The sequence below is a fragment of the Neovison vison genome, chromosome 1, assembly GCF_020171115.1.
Source record: "Neovison vison isolate M4711 chromosome 1, ASM_NN_V1, whole genome shotgun sequence".
Taxonomy (NCBI): Eukaryota; Metazoa; Chordata; class Mammalia; order Carnivora; family Mustelidae; genus Neogale; species Neogale vison.
Window position 1 is genome coordinate 54,565,772 of NC_058091.1, and position 21,586 is coordinate 54,587,357.

Below are 21,586 nucleotides of genomic sequence, written 5' to 3' on the forward strand. Positions count from 1 at the left end.
ATGCCAATTGGGAATACAAATAGAGCAAAAATACCCCCCCTTTTTATTTTGGGTAATAAAATTTCTCTGTGTCATCATTTGGTTTTTGCTGCTTTTACTTCCATTGTGTGTTGTTAGTACAAAGCTGTGAGGCCCCTTTTGAGTCAGGATGCTGACAGTTGTGACTCAGCAGTACTTTTCACGTTTGGGGAGGCTACGTAGCATTGGCCTGGCAGCCGGTCACTTGCACATACAAGTGCAGCACGCTCGTGTGCATGGTGGTGCTACAGGGACAGACAATAGCACGCTTCACAAAGTCTGCAGTCCGCATGGTTTACTTGCCAAAACAGACCACTTTCTGGCATATTCCACAATCACGTGAGCACAAAACCATCTCAACGAAACCTGTTATTTACATAGTGCCGACTCATCAGAAGGGCTCTAACGCAATTCTGCGGGTCCTGCAAACATTTAAGGACAACAGTAACGGCAGCCTCTGATCCACAACACTTCTTTTTTCCTTAAAGTGAACTCTAAGCCCAACACGGGGCCTGAACTCACGACCCTAAGATCAGGAGTCCCATTCTCTACATAGAGAGTCAACCAGGTTCGCGACAGGGAGAAAATAACCCCCAAAACAACTATAAACGAGCTGCCATCACTGAGAAGTAACAGAAGTTACCAAGTACGAATTCCCACACATATTCTCATTCCTCTCCCTGAATCAGCAAAGGAAGTCACCTGTCCCAGTGATCTTTTTTTTTTTTAAGATTTTATTTATTTATTTGAGAGAGAGAGACAGTGAGAGAGAGCATGAGCGAGGAGAAGGTCAGAGAGCGAAGCAGACTCCCCATGGAGCTGGGAGCCTGATGTGGGACTCGATCCCAGGACTCCAGGATCACGATCTGAGCCGAAGGCAGTTGTCCAACCAACTGAGCCACCCAGGCGTCCCCCAGTTATCTTTTTTTAACGCTTCTGAAAACACACATTTTGAAAAAGAGCAGACATCTCTGATAAGGTACGTTCTCAAACACTTTCACTAACTTATTCATCATGTATTTACTGATCAGCTACAAGAACGAGTGCTGTTCTAGGTGCCGGGCATACAGTAGGAACAGAGCAAAGATCTTTACCAAAATGGCTATGTTTCTACTAAAATGCTGAACAAAAAACCAAAACCTTGGCAACAATAGTTTTTTCTCTCCAAAAAGGGTTAGGCTGATCGTTTATTCCTTTCTCCCCCCACTTACGTGAAATGACTGCTTTAAAAATGAGAACAAAGCCTACAAGCCTGCTACAGAGTAAAATTATAGAAAACGGCTCAAAATGACATTAAAGTTCTATACTCCTGATCTGTAAAGCAGAAACCCAACTAAGAATAGAAGTGTACAAGAGCTTTTAGTGGATGTTTCAATTCACTGGAGAAGCAAACTAAACGAAGTGCTGGAGTTTCATGGTGCTGTGCTTTCTGGGACCGGCAGGCCATCTGCCTCAGGAGTGCACAGTTTGCCCAGCATGGTCGCTGCTCCCAAGCCCACAGGGACAAAAGGAAAAATATTCATGGAGAGAAGACATACAGGAGGCAGCCTAGACTTCCCCTGGAGGTCTAACAAGCCAGAATTTCTCAGCCTGAGCACTGTCAGCATGCCGGATGGATCACTATTGTGGGGAGCTGGTGTCAAATGTCTCTCACTGGATCAAACATCCCCATGTCTCTCCACTGGATGCTGGCAGCAGCCCCACCGCCCCACCCCCACCTGGCTGTGACTATCAAAAATAGCCCCAGTTGCTCTGGGATTGGAGGGAAATGACACCCCCCCCCCCCCCCGTGAGAACCACTGTAATATGCTGAAGACACTCTGTGGGCTTTTTCTAAATCCCAGTGCAGGCCACTGGCTAGCTGCTGCTGGTGATGCCGGCAGGCAGATGCCTGGATGTTAGCTTACTACTTCCACCAGAGGGCAGCAGCTGAGCAAAAATGTCTGCTTTCCCTCTATTTGGTAGATAAAGCAGCATTGCCTACTTATTTCAAGTAGACAAACATCTCACACACAGATACTTCAACAGACTACAAAGCGAATGCTATAAAGGTGCAAATGGTCAAAATTACCTCAAGGCCCAGCTCTCCAACTAAATGCCTTTATTCCCTCCACCCACACAGGAACTTGTCCTATTTCTCCTGCTGAAGGGAGACAACCGGAGGGGGTCTATGCTGTGCTACCTTTCTGGCCACAGAGAAGCCCAGTTAGTGACAACGCCCCTGCAGAAACCACCACCGTGGGCAGCCCTGCAGCCACAAGACTTGTGGAGTCAACCCGCTCGGAGCTTTGAGAGCAACTTCTGCTATACCTTTTTTAAAAAAGTCTCCTAAAGAAACTTGAGTGTCTTTTTTAGCTTTGATTCGGGTAACACCGAATCAAACTCTTTGCATCAAGTGTTAAGTGCTTATGGCACTAAGAATAATCGTTTCTTTACATGTCTTCTTCTTGTGTGTCCATAGAAGACAGGGCAAAATCGTGGATTCCCAGCACTGAGCATGAACCACTCTAAGTGACTGAATCTTTCCAATAAATTATTGAATAAATGTCTATCAGACCTAAGCATGGTCCTAGAGCCTGGTTAACACCAATGCATTGTGTTTAGCACGTATTAGATCTCAGACTGATCATCCTCGGCTTGGCTCTTGGCTCAGGAGTTACATACCTGTTCAGAGACTGAGCTGCTATATTTTTTAGACATCCTCTTCCTCATTGTCTCTTTCACTGATTTCACCTTTTTCCCAAGAGAGATGCGGGAGGCAGTGGGTGATTTGATAACTTCCTTATACACAAAATCTCCTTCTTTACTCTGCAAAGCAAAGTGTTGTAAGTACCTTTAACCACAGACAAATGATGCCCAGAAACAGTTTTTATTATTCAAACCATTAATGTTCTAACTCTCAGAAAAATATTGGCATCCCCCAAGATCTTGAAATGCCCTCCTGTGTTAACTCAGTGCTATGTTATTTGTCTGTTTGATTGAAAATTAAAAGCAACTCACTAAGGGGCTTTTGCCCGTTTGTTTAAAGTGGGATGTGAGTCACTTATTTTTTTTAACCTTAGTGTATTCTTCTCTGATGATAATTTTCCTCATCATTTTAGATATCCAAAGGGACTGCATTTCACTGATAAAGAGTGGTTATATTCACATAATCCTGGCAGGGGGGAAGAAGAGGAGGGTATTACAGAATTACCCCAGGAAAGTGAAAAGAACAAAATGGCAAATCTCAGTCACCAGAAGTGCAATGGCTGATTGGACTTAATCACTCTAGAGCTCTGTGTGGTCAAGTGCTAAGATCATGAGTACACAGAGTATGGTACACAGAGTATGGTACATTTATACATTTATACACATACTATGGTACATAGTATGTACATTTCCTTCTCTGAACAAGTTAGACTTGTGGTCACCTCTCATTCTATTTTAGCATTAAAAAACCAAACCAAACCAAAACAAACAACTTTCCTCTGAGGAGGAAAAAAGAAATCACACTTCCTCTCTCATTTTTTTTTTTAAGAGTGGCTATGTAAAATTACTGGTTTATGAATCAATAAAATTTGATATCCAAATAAAATATTGTTATTCTTCCAGGAAATTCTCAAAACTCTTTGAAAATCACAGATGGGTACTTTAGCTGACACATGACATATAAACAAATATAAAGCATGGGATTTTAATTTTCATAGTTTCTGACAAAATGCATAAGGGGAAAATAAAATGGTAGGTAAAATTCACCTACATCCTTGGAGCCTCACAAAGGAAACCTCAGGGAACAGAATACGTACACTGCAGGGGTAGCCTGTCCCCACGGTTACCCAGAAGCAGGTTTGAGGCCTCTAGAACCTTGGCTTTGGAGAGTCTGATCTGCTCTAGGCCCAAGGAGATGGGGTTCATTCCAGGGCACCCCAGATCAGAAAGACTTAGACTCCTACAAGGCTATGCACTTGGTCTGTGGTGAGACTGGTGTCTCAGAAGTGCTGGCAGACTCTCACCCCCATCACAGGGCTCCGTCCTGGCACACAACCTGTACGTACTGGTCGTGTGCACTTGCAACTAGTGTGAACGAAGGGCATGTGTGCTCAACTGGGTAGGACCACAGTAGCCAAACTTAACACTGGATTTACGACTTGAGGAGAATGCAGAGGCATTACAGGCACGGAGGCAGTCACTGTTCATTCCCCATGAACCAGCTGAGCATCTCTAAGATGCGTACAACAGGGCTTCTTTTCAAACACGATGTAGGATCACCAATGTTAGAGACACTATCGTTTCTCAGAGACACTAAATAGGAAACTATGTCAGCCACATGGCTTGAATCCAAACTTTTTCTGCTTCTCCTCTGACGTGCACTCACCATTGGGTCAGAATTGTTGCTGCCGATGTGTAAAGAACGGTTCGTCAAGTCAAATCCTCCAAAACTGCAGGTTCTCTGTGGAAAGGAGCATGGAGGGCAGGAATAATCCAGTTATCTTTACGTCAGCCGACAGTGCACCAACCCAACCCATTTCCCATTTGCAGGTCAATCACTGAATCACATATATGTTACAGGATGAGAGTAGGAAACAAGAAATGATGAGAAAAAAAAATACATGATTCATGTTTTAAGGAAATTTCCCTCACGTTGTCCTTCCAGAGGCCACTGGAACTGGGCTTCGCCCCAGAGGTCTAGAATCCCCTTGACATGCAAAAACCAACTGGTTAAAAAAAACAAAAAACAAAAAACAAAAAAAAACCCAACAACAAAAAACCACCCATGTGTTAAGTGCTCTAAGATTCCCGGTCGCTTAGCAACATTAGACCCTCTCCCAGTCCCCCGGTATTGGCTGCACACAGTAGTGATACGAGGGAATATGTATTAGGGGACCCATGTGCTCCGAGTGGTCTTGGAAACCCAGGCCTGAAATCCTATATTGCTCAGCCACTGACAGCAGGCTTTTCTAAGACTTTTGTTTTGTTTGGTTTTAAATCGCTGAGAAGGGGAAAAAAGGTTATGTTTATAGTAGTCCAATCAGGCCAAGAAGATTACTCACTCACTGCTTCCTTGACCTAGCCAAAAATGCTGCTAATTTTCCCATCTAACTGCCCAGCTTAACTAATTATGACCCTTTCACTCAGAGTGTGTGAAGACATCACATTTGCCCAGAAAGAAAAGGTTGATTCGGTGACCGTTGTTGACCACACTCTTTAATTCCAATAGGAAGGACACCGTGTTATAAAGGATGAAAACCTTCTTGCCCTCTAGTTGGTTTCAATCTTTATGGAACTGCTTATATTTCAGCAACTTTATATTTCAGAACTTGCTTTGAATTCTGTTGTTCTTCCAGTGAAAGCTACTCGATGGCCACCCACCCCCACCCCCAAAAACCTGTAAGACAGACTCAAAGCACATTGATTTTTGTTACAGCTGATTTACTTTTTAAGCAAATGGTAATAAAAGCTGAATGGCAGCTCTGGGTGCCAATATTTTATATTACTCGTTTCTCAAAGAAATCTAGTTAACAGCTGTTTGATGGAAGAAATGAACAGAAAAGCACGATGTAGACTATAAACATTGCTTGTTTAGAATAAATACACTTGAGATATATAGTAACTGAGTGGAGAAAGCAGAAAGGTCCAGGAAGAAAAATGCCACGGTTTCTGGAATCTCGTCGATGGTCCTGGTCCTGCCGCTTCCTGGCTGCGTGACAGGCAAAGGACTTTGAGCTCTGCTTCGTCCCGGAGGAGCAGACCTGCTGTGTGAATGCTGGGCTTCCACTTCCCAGGGCTGCCGTGAGGATTTGGGAGTCTGTCCCGGCAGTTAGCATACTCTGGTTTAGGCTCAGTCACGTTCTAAATATGCAAACAAATATGCCAGGCATGGCAGTCAGGGGCCAGGAGACACAGAAGGTGGCAGGGGACATCCGGGATAACCCAACTCAGGAGGCCACACGACTGTCCTTCTCCTTCACCAAAGCTGCCATTGCTGTTTTAAGTTCTCTACCTTGGACACAATTCTAATTTTATATAACGTATCAATGGGCAATCTGATGTCCCTTATAGTAACCTGACTGTATTCTATTCTATAAAACAAGAAAGACCACTTAATTCCAAAACACTCACCAAATCCACCAACCTGGCAAGCAAGGTTAGGGCCACCACTCAAGGCTAATTTTTAACGTTTACCTTCCCTTTCTAGTTTCTAATTCCAAATAGGTTTTTGCATTTCTGCAAAGGCAGTGATTTTCTCCTAGTTCCTTTCCCGTGACTCAGGGCTTCACAGATACAGTATGGCGCCCAGATGCCTCATCATTTTATGGCTTCTGCATTTCCCTTTCAGTTCCATCATTGACTGCAACACTGGAGCCCAGCATGTACTTTCTGATGCATATGAAATAACTCAGAAAGAATTCATGTGGAAACTTTACTGCAGTAAATTAGAAGCTCATTTGTGTCTTCGTATGCCAGCTGTAGGCATTTATTCCTAAAATAAAAAGCTCAGAGTGAAGAGTGGACTGGGTTTCTTAGCTACCAACTCTAACCTCTCCCAGTGATATGCAAAGGTGTCTTCAACAGACTCTTTATCAGTGGAGGAGGGACAAAGAATCTAACAATAAATGTCGCTTGAACGAATCTTCAGCTTTTTCTGTAATACCAAGTCATTCTCGCAACAGCACTCCTTCATTGGAGAACACAGACTGTGGAGAGGATCGTAAAAGAAAGTAAACCAGTCTTTGCCTTTGGCAATCTACATAACTGAAACCTAAGTGAGGTGTTTTGTTTTAAGTTCCTCCATCTCCTACACAGCTAACAATAAGAAAATTTGGGAGAGATGCTTGTGGATGAGGAGAGCCAGTTGATGGAATGGTCATGCAGTTGGAAACATGTTTTGGGTGGGCATGGGGGGTTGAACTTGAAAAATGGACAAAATTCTAATCATGCATGCCTGTTCCCCCAAACAAAAACTGAATGACCAAATAAAAAACAAGACAGGTGACCATTTCCAGTGAAGGTACAGCATTATCATTTCCCTGAGGTTTCATCAAGCAAATATGGCATTTTTGGAAGGACAAAAGGATCAAGTTTAAAGAGTAAGGGAAACTGTGCACTTTCAGATAAAGGGGAGATGATATGACAAGAAGGATGGGAAGACTGTTCACGTAAACCAAACAAGGAAGTTAATCCCATTAAACCAAACCAAATAACCCCCCAAAATTCTGTTGTGAAAAGGCTTATTTCCCTTTACATTCTCTGAATGATTGGAAAATTAAATTTTGTCTTCCTGATTGTGCAGTTATACTTAGATTGAAGTGGTTTGTGCAGATTTCTAGTTCAGCACTGAACACCTACGTCAGCAAATACTAGAGCTGTCCAATACTACCTCGGGCTCATAGCACCTTACAAATATCCAGCTTTGGGTGACATCTGGGATGGAATTTACACAGTGCCACTGTATTTATAAGGCAGGAAAAAACTTGGCGCTTGAAAAAGAAACTTGCCCCATGTCCATACTCAAGGTTAGTGAAGAATTAATCACTGGCCCACAATTACATTAGCACAAATCTTAAAAATATAACTTTGAGAAAGTCTTATAGAAGATACATTATTAGCCTCGCAATAAAGATGAGGGACGTGTGAGGAATTCAAGGTACTCCAGGTGGAAAAATTCTCCGTATGACATGATTTAAGTTCATGTGGGTGAGTAACCAATTAACAGAGAAGAGGTGGCTCTTATCTGTCAAGGTCATGTGCAGAAGAACTGGGCAGAGCCCCTCTCAGGTTAATAAATTATGCCAAGATTGGTTCGCCACAGCATTTATCTGTGGGTCAGAACTGAAGGAGTGAGAAAGAGAACTCTGTTGTACAACAAACACAGAACCAACCACAAACTATTGCCATGACATACAGAAAGAACCAGAAGAGAAGCTGTCACAGTTTTAAAGTGTTAGAAGATCTGAATGAATGAAAAGAGACAGAAAATAAGCTCCAACAAGAAAGTCAACACATCTGGGAACATCTGGAAAACCTCAAGGCTAGGATGGACCTATGGATCGTTTTGGAACAAGGAAGGTTGCTTGAGGGATGGCACGGACCGATCGGTCTCCATTTCCACAAGAGGAAGAACTCAACTGAATGAACAGAAGTTACAGCAGTTGTCTGGGGAATGAGAAGGAATCCCAGGGAAGTCCACATGGGAGGCTGTGCTACAGTTTGTTCTGTCAGACCCTTCCAGGGAACGCAGCCAGCAGTTCCAGTGGATTGAACAGGGCACTGGGGGGTGGGCAGGAAGGCCACAGCTCTCCTCATTCTGTGCCATTTTATATGGGTTCCTGCACAAGCTAAACACTGGGTGGGAACTTCAGGGGGAAAATGCTTATATTCTCAAGTTCAACCTAAGTCTTGCCCTAAAAAGCAATCTTACGAGTTCTCTAATAATTCAGTTAAAACTGGACAACATTTCTGAATGTGGGTCCTTCATTCCTCGCTATGTACAGAAGAATCCATGGGGCAGTGGAAGATATTTCTAAATGCTCACCCCTCTGTTTAAGTAGATAGATAGACCATCAAATAGCTTTAAGCAAAACAGAAGAGCTCTAATATTTCTTCTCCCTCTACATCAAAGAACTTTCTGGTTGGTGCTACTAATAAAAGAAATGTACTGGACAATGTTTTCGAATCACCAAATCGGTGATTGTGATGACAATCTTTCCGTGAGCTGGATTCTATTGTTTCAATTAACTGAATGAATAAACGTGTCTTCTCAGGGCAAAACATCCTTCTGTTTTGCATCAGCTTCTTTGAGGTCAAGTGATGGGATGGCTGAGAATCAAGATAGCCGCTCCTAGCAGAGGCCCAACCCCTGCCCTGTGCTCTGCAAGCCCTTCCCTGGATCGGCCTCAGTGTTTAATTCAATCAGAAATGAAACAGCTTCAACCGGCAAGAGGACAGATGGGAAAGAAGCCACTGCCAAACGAAGGCGGGCTTAGAAAGCGAGGTGATGGCAGAATGGAGCCTGGAGTCATGAAGTCAGGAGCAGAAGAGCGGGGAGGGCACCAGGCCCCACGGAGGAGAGGCCATAATGCTTGACTGCACCTCACAGAAATGACAAGGCCGTCCCAGCGACCACCTCGGGACTCACAGACTTCTGGTGGATTCTCAAGAGAACCCTTTTAGTGCAGCGGTCCACCGTGGCGGCCCACTTCCTCTTTGTCTCCTCGTCCTCCTCCAGCAAGCAGCGCCTCAGGTCCTGCCTCTCGGCCTTGCTCAGGGTCCTGTCTGAGGCCGGCCGCACTAGCTGGGTCAGGTTCAGGTGGCTGTACAGGCTCCGCTCCACCACGTAGGTGATATTGAACTCGCTGACCGCGGGACGCCCGCGCGCCCGCCTGCTGGGGGCGCCGCAGCCCCCGCCCCCCTTGGGTTTCTGCCGGAGCAGCTGCAGCTCACACGTGCTGCCGTGGACTCCTCTCCTGGAGGGACGCTGGCAGAGAAGAGCTCGGGAACACGAATAATTAGTATCCGTTTTCTTCAAGCGGATCTGCTTGCGGACACTCTGAACCTCCTCCAGGGACACCAGAAGGTGGTGCCGGCGCCGGTGGCTGTCACAGAGGCGGATGCCGTCGGTACTTACCCCGTGGCTCAGCGACCCGAGCCCTTTCTTCATCTCCCCCTCCGTCAGGGAGCGGGAAACCTTCTGGGCCTTTTCTTCTTCGGGATAGGAGAAGAACGTCCCCATCTTCTTCGGGGGCTTAATTAGGCCCCGACTCTCTCCTTTGCTGAAGGTTTTGACCAGCTTCCGGCCAGCCCCCCAGGTATCCAGGCTGCTGGACGATGGAGACGTGGTGAGAGAGTCGGACTCATCTTCTGGAGGCTTCTCAGGAGAGCCGTCAAAGAAAAATGGCTTTTTGTGCACTCCGGAGTAAAGGGCGGACCTTTCATCCAGGCCCGGGGAGTTCTCAAACACGTGCTCCTCCCCACCTGGAGGGAAAGCAACAGGCAGAGAGCGTCATGGTCTCTTGGAAATACACCTCCACATTCACTCACCCAGATTTTCCTTTCCTTACAGCCCCTGCCCTACAAAGAATAAACAAATCCTCACCAACGCCACAGCCATCCCCTCCCTGTATCGCCTACCCTCTTCGTAAACCCAGCTCCCGCTCAAATAAATGCATGTAAAAAATGAGCAAACTGTGCAAATGTATGGTTTCACACAAGCTTAATGTTAAAAGGTACTGGGTGTGTTTCCTTCTCCTTTAAACATCTTTGTAGAACAAACACCTTAAGAAACCTACTCAAAATGCCACTTGGAAAAACCAAGTCAGTCATTATCACTGCACTCTTAGCCCTGAGAATTTAAAGATAATCACCCTCCTCCTCCCCCTCCAAATTGGATAACCCTCCCCCAGTTTGGAAGCACAGTTCTTAGAAGCTAGGACTCAGACTCCTTCCCCAATCTGAAGGGCCCTGCTGTTGAGTCGGCTTGGTTTTTTACAGACAAATGCCACGTGGCTGACAGTGATTTTTTTTTTTTATTGCCACCGAGGTCCTTAAATCACCAAGGCAGTCTGGGTGCAAAGACACCAGACAGGGTCACAGCATGCAAATGTAACTGATGAATGGTACCCAGGTGACAAGCGAGGCACAAAAAGTTAGGGGTCCGGGTAATTCCAGCCAGACACGGCCATCAGCTGGCCTGCAGGAGGCAGGAAGGGCATGTGAGGGCCCAGCCACGCAGGCAGCCGCAGCAGGCGGTCCGCTTTGTTTCAAGGTTCCAGCTCTCGAGCCTTCCCTGGAGCAAGGTACTGAGCCAGGGCCTCCGGAGCCCAGTGGAAAGGTTTGGACTCACTGGCAGGAAAACAGAGTTCTTTCCTGTGTGTGTTATGTGAACAGATGTGAAAAAGAAGTAGGTCAAACTGTGGGTGTAGTGATCCTGACTGGCTGTGTCCCTTTAATTATAAGGAAACTTTTGCACACTGCAGCTTTCCACCAGCTGAACTATGAAAAGGAAAAAATAAAAAGTTCCTTGGAACAGAGGGATGGCCCTAAACACACCAGCTGGGGGGAGGGTGCCTGTGCAAGGGTAGATGTCAGAGCGAGCTGCTCACCGCAGAGAGGGGAAGGGCAGAGGACTGGCAGCAGTCCTTTCAAATTCTAAAGGCTTCCTATTTTTCCAACTGGTGGGAGTTATTATTGCAAATGTCACGAAAATCAGAACTGTGGTTATGAAATATAACCCAAGGTTGATTCTGATGTCATGGAGATGGTGGTGGGGGTGGGGTTCAAGACCATCTCCAGTCCGGAGCTCTCCGTCATCTGCCGCACAACTGTATTCCCTGGAGGATTAGTCCTGGATCTGTCACGAGAATTTAAAAGTGTAGGGTTCTGAGGGGATGTTTGCCGGACAAGCGATAATGCACAAAAATTGGGAAAGTCTCCTGCTCTTTCCCCAGGACACCTGACGTACAAGGTATGGAGGCCAAGTGTCCTTCCGCTGTGAGAAGTAAACATAGCAATCTCTTCTAGATCAAATCCACCCTCCACTCTCGGGAAGAAGAGACGGGGCCGAGATGAGAGGCAACGCCTGGGAGCAGAGGCAGCCCACCCCAGACTCCTCTACAGATGTGTCCAGACCACAGACCATGGCTTTCCACTGAGCCCAGGTGTCCATGGAGGTGTGCAAGGCCCTCATCTATCCACAGACTGACGGGGTGTCGGGGAATTCAGGTGGGTCTGCTGGCCATTTTAACAACCTGTTACCTAACAGTGGTCTGGAGACTTTCTGGACTCTTTAGGGCTGGCATCCAAGCTTCGAAGACTTCCATGACAGGTGTGAGTCTGGAACCAACTGGTATGCATCTGTCCATGCCCTATAGCTCTGCTTCCTAGTTCTGAAAAGTCTGCACTTGGTAAGAACTTTGGAGGGAAAAGTGGCCAGTTCTTCCCCAGTGGCTGCGTCAGCCTGTGTGCTGAGGGCAGGCCTTGCCTGGTGGAGATTCTTCTGCCTGGGTTGGCCCCGAGGCCTGAAATCCCAGCCTGGACTTGATTCCTTGGGTTTAGAGCACTGCTGCTCCCATTCTGGCACCTCCCAAGTATAACCATCCTTTGGAAGAATGGCAGTCAACACGCAAGGCCCCATTGTCATTCACATCATGACCTTTATCTAGCCTTGTCACTAAGATCAGAATGCGGAAGGCAATGGGGCTAGGGTATGGGGTGACTTAATGCCAAGGACACAGATCCATGCCCCAATTCCAGCTCTGACTCTGCCACTTACCATCTCCATGATCTTGGACAATAATTTTATCTTTCTGAGTCTGTTTCCTCACCTGTAAAAATGTCTACCTATCCTAGAAATACATACTGCAAGGCTACTGAAGAGGATAAAATTAAATGAAAAGAAATATGTGAAGGCACTTTATAAGCTAAAAAGCACTGTACAAAAGCTAATGATCCATTCCTGGGTCACATATAAGCTGGGCCAATGAGGGAAGAGGGTAGCTAGGTATAGGCTTTAGGGAAAACACACACACACATACAAACACAATAAAGGGCAGCTGAAGGGCATTGACCTGGTTCGCTATTGTCTAGGGTCATCCATGCCCTGGACAAGGACTTGACATTCAGTCACAAGGGTGAGACTAAGTGAGTGATTGTATCTCTCCTGGTTCTTGTAGGACTCCAGAGCTGAGGGGTTGGGAAGAGGTGGGAGCAGAGGGGAGCCCAAGCTGCCTGGACTTAATTCTGGGCCTTCTGCCAGCCGGCCCAGTGACCCTGATGATTTAACCTCCTGGGATGTCTGTTCCCTCCTCTGTGAAATGAGCATGGTACCAATGCCCAGCTCGGGTGGCTGTTGAGGATGACATATTAAAAGGAACATAAAACATGAAGTGTGCAGAAGAGTGGCGGGCAGTCAGGATGCCCTCGGCAAAGGTGGATCATCATTCTGACAACTTGGTATTGGCACAGACATGTAGGAAGAGAAAGGCTCAACTCTCTCAAGGTCCTGGGGCAGTGAGCGAGAGCTTATTAGGAATGTGACTCCTTCCTGCTTTGCAGAAGCAACAGTCAAGTACCTGTTCTTCTGCCAATGAGGAACCTCAGAGAGAATGCCACTCCACAGGATCTGGACGACGGTTCTAGTTTATGGTCTAGTCATGGCAGCCCTAAGCAGATGGCCTAAGTGGCACACACACCTGACACCTGTCCTGGCAAAGCCGACAAGCCAGTGGCAGCCCAGTGCCCTGACTCATCAGACATCAGAGGTTAGAGGGGACTTAAGCGCATTTCCTCCCTCATCCGCCGGTAGCACCTCGTTCATAACCACAAGAAATACAGTTCAGGGCCAGAGGTCCACGTAGTTATTACATTTTACCCTACAGCTACCCCCTGGGTCTATTTTTCCCTTTTGTCATCTATGTCTCTCAGAGACAGCAGGAAAGGTAGGAAAACTGCACATACGGGCAGCTGGGGACAGGTCCAGAGGACCCCACACATCACTCCCGTGTCCTCATTGATAGGCAAGACCCACCAATTCATTTGCTGTATTTGAGATTTACTTTTGGCAATGGGGTGCCCAAGGCTGAATGATGGCAATTCTCTATGGTTCTCCTTACTATTACCAACAGACACTATGTGTGCGATTTCATTTAGAGCTGCTGTTGATAGGAAATCAGGTGATATTCTGTACTGTGGAAACCATGACTGTCAAGCAGGGGTTAAAACAGCCAAATGTAAAATCAGCACTGCACCCAAAGGCAAGCAGAATTAGCACGCAGGAAGACACCCCATGAAACCTGGAATTCGACACAACTCTGTGAAATTGCCCATAAGAACCTCTCCCTCAGGGCCCCTCCTCCCTTCTTTTCCTTTCTCGCCTCCATGCTCCCCTAGTAATCCCCTCACCTCCAATACTTCTCTAGAGGATTTAAGCTGATACATAATTACAGCAAACAAATTTTAAAAGCAGCAATAAAAACAACAGGAAACCCTCACCTAAATCAGGGGAAATCCCAGTTCTCTCCACGCCTTGGTTTTATTTATGTATGACAAAAAGGCCTCTCAATGGTCATTTTCAAATCTACATGTTAAATTTCTGAAATTCCTCAAAATGTAGATATGACATTTTAACAAGTCACATGCTTTTAAGAAATAAGGTCTATTCTTTCCAGTACTTTCTGTTTCCAGTTCCCTCCAAACAGGAAATCTTCTTTTATTTTATCCTTTTGGAGGAATCTTACAAGACGCTGCAAATGCACACTGTTCACAACAGGAGTGACGAATACGGGTGAGACTCAAACTGTCCTAATCACGCTTCAAAGGTTAACTCTCCACTCCAATAAATCCACGCTCGTGCCCCTCCTGACATTACTGCTTCATCTGACGAGCTGCTCAGCCAGCAATAAAGCTCTTATGTCCCACTTAAAACGGAAGGTCCTTAGAGCCCCATCTGAACCCCCTCTTGAGACTCTCTAAAGGAAGAACAAATCATCCCTCGGAGATGTGAAAGGATATTAAGTGCCTCGATTGTTGGATGTTTGTTTGAGATGGATGAATGTCAAATCTGGAATCAACTCAATGGGCAAGAACCGTCATCCTTCGGCCACACAGGCTGCTGCTGGGAAGAACTTACAAAGTTGATGTACAGGGGTGCACACTCAACATTAAAGCTGTACCACACCTTGCGAAGACCTCCTTGTCCCACACCGGCCGTTTCCCATCGCCGTGACATGAACAGTACTAAGCCTCCCCAGCCGCCGGAAGCCAGGATCTGGAACATGCTGAGCCACGCCCTGCTTGCATGCAGACCTGAGGTGCTCTCTGCAGCCTCAGTCAGATTGCAATCCAGCTTCCAACTGAGATCAGATTCTACTGAGGAGCTGACCCCGCCTGACTTAATTTGGAACAACCAGGGAGGGCAGAGCGTGCCTTTTTTTTTTTTTTTTTTTACCTTCCGTGCTGGGCTTTCTCATTTCTTCTACTCTGATCAGTTTCTTTCTCACTCTGCGAGTGGAGTTGACCAGCTTGTGTAACCTCTTAAACTTCACCGACTCCTCGGTCTCCTCATCCGATTGTTCTCTTGACTGGCAAAGAAACAAAGGAGAAGTTCATCAGATCACTGCCTCAGAGCCCTCTGCCCTGGTGGCCCGTGGCGGGGGGCAGCCTGGTCTCTCGTGCCAGCCTGAGCTCCAGCAGCAGTGCGGCTGTGTCTAGGGGGGGGACCCTCCAATCGCCCCCCCCCCACTTCAGGAAGCTGCCCGGGGCCTCATCCTTGGCCCTGGGCGCCAGGACACACCCCGGGGCCCTGGACTGGCATAGGTCATGTCTGTCTCAGCAGCTGCCCAGGCCTCCTTTAGAAGAACTCAGAAAGGGCGCCCTCTGCCAGGCTGGCCTGGTCATTCCAGCCTCCTGCTGTGCGGTTTGGGCCTGGCTCTCATCTGTCTGGCCCATCACGACTGCTCAACGTGGTCATCAGCTACTCCTCCTCCAAACTCAAGTTCTGTTGACTTGTTCCAGCCCCCCCCCCCCAAATCAAAAACAGCAGGGCAGGAAAAGGGAAGAGAGGCAAAAAGCCGCCTTCCGTGCCACTCGCCAGGCAGGCCTGCCACACCTCGGCCATGCCTTCTGCCTCTCTCGGCTCCTTCTGAGCGCTCACGAAGGGCGAGCCTGAGGACAGACCCCACATTCCTCTGTGAGGGACAAGGGAAAAAGCTGACCTTTTCAGCCATACAGTACACTGCATATTCCCCAGCATCCCATTTCATTTTTGCAGCGATTCAAGTATGCTCAACCCAGCTGTTTTCCCTCAAGTATCAAACATTACAGAGAGAAAAAAAAATCTCTCCACAGCAGTGACCCCAGTGAAAACAATCCTTTCCTTGTGAACCAAATGAAGGTTTTGGTTCCAAGTCAGCTTGAGCATTCAATATGCAGCTTCCTCTGTTTTATCTGCTCAAAATGTGAAAAAGCTAAAGCAATCCGGGGCTCCAGGGGCCGTGCTGCCTGGGCCAGGGGCTCCGGGGTTCCCGGGAGCGCAGGGCTGGCGGGAGCGTGCGGCCTCCACGCACCCAGGGCAGCCCGCCAGCCGCCCTAACCCATCCCACACGGCCTGGCAACACCCTTCCCTCCGTTTCCTCAAACCTAGTTCACAGAAATAGTAAGGGCAGAAATGCCTCCTATAAACAACACAAAGCAAAATAAAATCCACCCCTCTGAATAACGGGCTTAAGAGGAAGCTACTGCCACCCCCCCCATACACACAAGAAATCTACAATAGAACAGGTACATGAGGATTAGCAGAGAGCAGTGGTTAGAGGGTAAAGAAGGTGGAGATTCCATGAATTAAATGGTGCAGCATGTTGTGAGTCCACAAATATTTCTGTAGCACTGTGGCACTACGTAAGGCATAATACAACCCATTTCCTGGCCTCTGTTCTCACCCTGGAGCTCCCAGCATAGGGCCATTGTACTTTCTGACTGCAGGACTATAAGCAAACCATTCACCCACTGAAGAAAAATTATGATAACCCAGAAATGGCAAGTCATCTGGACAGGGGTGATTACTCTGGCTTCCCTTCTGTGAAGTGTATTCAATTTTTCAAAAATTCCTTGATGAGATGTTGCATCTCCATTTCAGAATTAGAGTGAACTACTGCTTAGCTGGGCATAAAGAAGAGAAATGGAACCACATGCTGGCAATGAGGTTTAACCTATTTGGTCTAAAACTTTACAATGTAAACAATTAAAATGAAACAGGAAGTACAGCTTCTGATTCCTAATGGTATTGTTTGGTTTGAATTTCATTTTTATTTGGTTTAACTGTCAATATGGGATGAAAATGGTCAGAGCGGTCAATCAGAGCAACGAGAACTGGGAGAGCCCTCATTCTGGGTAATCAGCACCTGAGCAAAACCATAGTGCCTGGAATTACACAGAAACATCTAAAGTATTCTGCCTTCTTGATGGCTCTCAAAAGCTAAGAAATTCTAACAGAAGGAGAATCAACATTACAGGGGACAAACCTAGACAAACCTAGAATATGTATGTAACTGTCACATTAAAAAATTCTGAAGTAAAAATAAATAAATAAGAATTAAAGTCTGAAGTCAAATGAAAAACGCAGTGAGCACAGGTTGTTTATAATCAAGATACAGGAAGCTATACTAGAGAATGGGTATCAGTAGTGTGTGTATCTCATACCTGGTCTGGGGGTTGTTACTGCTCCTGGCTGGGGGTGGGGAGGGGGCTATGTGTGCCTGTGCATACCACAAAGACAAATCATATGTAGGAAACATGCCACCTGAGGGAAATTTTGAGGAAGAAATGAAGTAGTTAAACCAGCACAACAGAATTAAAAGCAAAGATCCCTTCCCCAAGTCGTACTTTCCTCTGTCCTAATTCACCATGGTGAAAAATAACATATTCCAGGTACTTGTTTAATTGCTTTCACATGTTCCATCTATTTTTGAGAAATAGGAGCTCTTTAGAACTTTGAACTAACTTCTTTTATTTTCTTAAAAAAATGAAGATTTTAGGGGTGTTTGCCACTGACAAATCACAAATCATAGCAACCAGTAACTTTTCATTATCATGGTTTGGACACTAAACAAGGCAGATGGAGCACAGTGTATATGAAGAAAAATGTAAGAGAAAACCAAAGTCAATCAAGATATAGCCTCCCTTGAATCAGCCTAGAAGTCATTGGAGTTAAACAGGTGTAGCCCACGGTTACTTTTTATTGACAGAGTGGTGTTGACTTCTCACTTCCTTCTGAGTCCAGAGGAAAAGTTGTCAAATATTTGCCTTTAAAAAAGGTCTCTCCAGCTGTTTTAACATAAAGACTCTGTAAAAGGCTTGCATTTCTTCTGAACTGGAAACTAAAGTTTAAGTTCCTCATTTCATGTTACTCCTTTTAAATAAGCACACACCACTTCCCAAATACTGAAAATAACTTGTCATGCCTTGTTTGTTTATTTATTTATTTATTTGAGAGACAGAGACAGCAAGAGAGAACATGAGTGGGAAGGAGGGTGAGAAGCAGAATCCCCGTTAAGCAGGAAGCCCGACTCAGGGCTTGATCCCAGGACCCTGGGATCATGACCTGAGCCGAAGGCAGATGCTTAAATCACTGAGCCACCCAGGTGCCCCTTGTCATGTCTTTTTATTCAGAAATTACACCTGCGGAGATGACGGTGTAAGAATTTAAAAATAACTATTTAATTAAGAAGAGCATGTGTGAGATCTTCACACCTGGTGGAACTTTGGTAAAAGATGAGGGAAATCTGCATTACATATAAAATGAATGGTTGATTCCAAGAAAGAGGCTCCTAGAATTAAACAGAACTACTAGGAAACAGGTTTTAAATAAACTCAAGTGAAGAAATACCTATGTTTATGCACGTTGTAACAAGACACAGTATCTCCTCCTCTTCCTGTCCTGCCCCAGGTCAGAGGACTAAAGTAAACTTTAATTTGATCATCGTTTAAATGAGAAGGTGAAAACTAACTCATCTGTAGAAAACTCCCCACCTCTGAACTCGAGTCGTAAAAGGCCATTAACATATTCCACTGAAGAATGTGGAAAAAAGTGGATTTATATTATGGTAAATAGAAACACTGGATTTTCAGCCTCTCTCTGGCAGATTTTTCCACCAGAAAGCTCATATGGCTCAACTTTTAATTACTTTGGCTAATGCTATATGTAGTAATTCTGTGGTGAATGCTTAAGTGTTTCATTTCTGGTTTCCATGGCAACATGACATCAGATTGCAGACAGCTGGCTCCACAGTTTTAAACCATAACAAATTGACCAAGCCAAGGCACAAAACTATGGCCGCTTTAAAGAGATAGTACACCGTTTGCCTGCCAGGGTGCTGAAGCAGGAACCTATGGGGCCCACTTGGCAGGAGAAGGAGGGTGGAGCCTGCTTCCTTCTCAGCTTCTTTTGGAACGTGTGCGTCCTTGACACATCTGCAATGTTCTAATAGGAAAGACATGGAGCCAGCGTGGAGAACTTTTCGTAACGCAGCTACATTGAGGATCATCAGGAAAAAGGAGCACAATTAATAGCATCTGTAGATAGCATATGAAAAGCATCCCCTCACTCTCAAGCCTGTTCACTGAAAGTTGGTAACAGATAGATACTTCACTGGACCCAGTTTAAAAAAAACAAAAAAACAAAAAAAAAACCATTTCTTACAACTATGACACGCTGTGACAAATGCTTTCCAAAAGCCACAGAGCATGGTCCTGCAGGCACAGGAGCACTGTTTCATAATAGAAGTTAAACTGAACTTGCAAAGAGCAACCAGAACCCTTTCGGGGACTGCTCGAGACCACGCTGGGCACAGGATAACGTACAACTTTGCCTTTTGCAGAAATACACTCAGCTTGCTTCCCCAGCTCCAAACACTCAGCACACTGTCCCAATTAACAGCCAGACTAAGTCCATGTATGTGCCCTGCAGCCACATACATAACACCATGAGATATTCAAGTATTCCTGAACCTATCCTGAAACTGGAAACGAATTTGCTTATGAAATGCACACAACGGCTCCTGGTTAACCGGGTGCATAACCAGACACAGATGCTTCCACTTCCCAGATCCGTACTGCCAGTGGCATGAAGCTTAAGTGAAGGAAAGGAAGCCGATCGATCATGCAAGCCTGTCTGCCGTCAAGCCCTCCACACTGAAAGCCTCCACGGTTGACAGCTGAGCTCCAACCACGTACACTCAATCTCTTGAGAGTGGTTTCATTCTCGAAAGAATATTCACTCCTCTCCCCGCAACGTTACATCTTCATCTTGGGTGAGCATGCTAGGAAAAGAGTGCTCAGGGTTACACAGCCGGGAAGCAGAGAAAGACCCATCTCCAAGAATGTGCATAGAAAAGAGGAAAGCCGTCAGAGCCAGGAGCACCCGAAAAGCCGCTCCCTGCAGTGGCAGCAAGCGCATTTGCCCCCTCGCGGGGAACGCAGCCGGCGGACTTACCGGCTTCGGCATGGAGCAGGCGTGCGGGGGACGCGGAGCACCCCCGCCCCCTCCCCGCGGACAGCGGCTTCACGGTGGCTCCGTCAGCTCTGTAATCTCAGAGTGAGCGTGAGGCACTCCTCAAACATGTTCCTTTGGAGTTACATGATCGGACAGGCTCCACCAGCACAGATTAGTATCCGAAGGAGGGAAAAGGGAAGACACTGGATTCAATTAGCTGCTTTCTGCCTGCCGCCTGATTCCCCGCTTCCCTAACTGCATAACTTGTAAGAAAGGCATAAGTCATCGGCTCTAAGCAAATCTCCTATTCACCACCAGGAAAAAAGGGAGTGTTGTACGTGGCAAACAATCCCTGTTTTCACTGACGAAGGCTCCCTGACCTCCCGCTGGCCTCCAGTTCCTTAATTACTGTCTATGGAATTCCAGAGAGAGAGAGAGAAAGAACGCGGGAATCTGAGCAAATCCGGGACAAGGACGAACCCTCACAAGTGACTGAACTTAAAAAAGATCTCTCTCGCAGATATTCTTCCAAACACCCCCTGAAGGGAGTAGTCGCAATTGAAAATAGACACCTTCCAATGGCTATTTTTGACACTGCTGAATTAAAACTTGTGATTTTGGTTTTCTCCTGAGTTGTCACTCCCCACTCCTTTTTTTTTTTTTTCTATTTAAACTAGTCAAGTAAATGCAGGATATTGCCTGTCCAGTGACGCTTCTAAAACTGTCCTACCAAATTGTTTCAATGATCACCTCAGAGCGGTGGAGTTCTCGTACATTCTAGAAATGTGTGCACAGGGACTGGGTCATAAGATGATCATTTCACTTTCTCAGGGGTGTCTGGGGAGCCATGGGCACATGCTCTCACTGAAACAGAATGTCACCTAACAAGACAGGACTGAAAACCTGCATGAAGTCTCCAAGGCACAGGGTGCAAGTCCTGTCAGGATTTCAGGAGTAAAGTCACGCAGTCGGGTGAGTCACGTGTTCCCGCTGAGCGACCCGAGCTGCCCAGTCCTAGGTGCCTCTCTCCTCGTGTGGGCCTTTATTTATGTATGATGCAAAGTTGCCTCTCTTGGTAGGACACCAACACACACACACACACACACACACAATTTTTACCAGGCAGAGGTCCCAGGCTGTGCCACAGAGCACCAGAGTCCCATCCCTTTCTCCTAGGCCCTTCTGGCATCTCTCACTCTTCAGCAAGAACTGCATGAATTCCCCTCTCCCCCAATTTTCTTTTTTCCCCAGAAGTGTCTCCTGCTGCCCCTAACAGACTTTTCAATAATTTCTCACCACAAGGGTGTGCTATACCTTCCCTTTGCTGCCTATTCTGCCAGTCCTCTCCTGTACACCTTCTCTGGTTTCATATACACTCCCTTCCCCCCTGCCTTCTGGGGGCCCACACGTGCCCCAAACAGTGGCAGGTGCTTTTCTGACATTAATCTTCCAACACCCCTATTTACTGCGTGCTCATACTTTCTAGGCACCATGCTAGTATTGACACATTTAACCCAATTTCACAGACGGTAAATGGCAGACACAGAATGTGAAACTTCATGGTTTTGCTCCCAGATCCCCCAACCTGCACGGGCACTTTCTTCACCC

The 21,586-nt window shown here is 46.3% G+C and overlaps 1 protein-coding gene across 4 annotated transcripts in view; it reads right to left on the bottom strand.

Moving 5' to 3' along the window:
• The window catches only part of SASH1 (SAM and SH3 domain containing 1), a 308,822-nt gene that overhangs the window by 24,884 nt on the left and 262,352 nt on the right, over positions 1 to 21,586 (bottom strand). For 3 of the 4 annotated variants that reach the window (XM_044247105.1, XM_044247100.1, XM_044247094.1), the window contains 4 exons: positions 14,939 to 15,071; positions 9,623 to 9,969; positions 4,373 to 4,447; positions 2,683 to 2,826 (listed from right to left, as the gene is read on the bottom strand). In XM_044247105.1, coding sequence (XP_044103040.1) covers positions 2,683 to 2,826; positions 4,373 to 4,447; positions 9,623 to 9,969; positions 14,939 to 15,071 — 699 coding nt within the window. Of the gene's footprint in view, positions 1 to 2,682; positions 2,827 to 4,372; positions 4,448 to 9,622; positions 9,970 to 14,938; positions 15,072 to 19,978; positions 20,114 to 21,586 lie in introns of those variants that run through there. The other variant, XM_044247107.1, reaches the window with a different exon arrangement.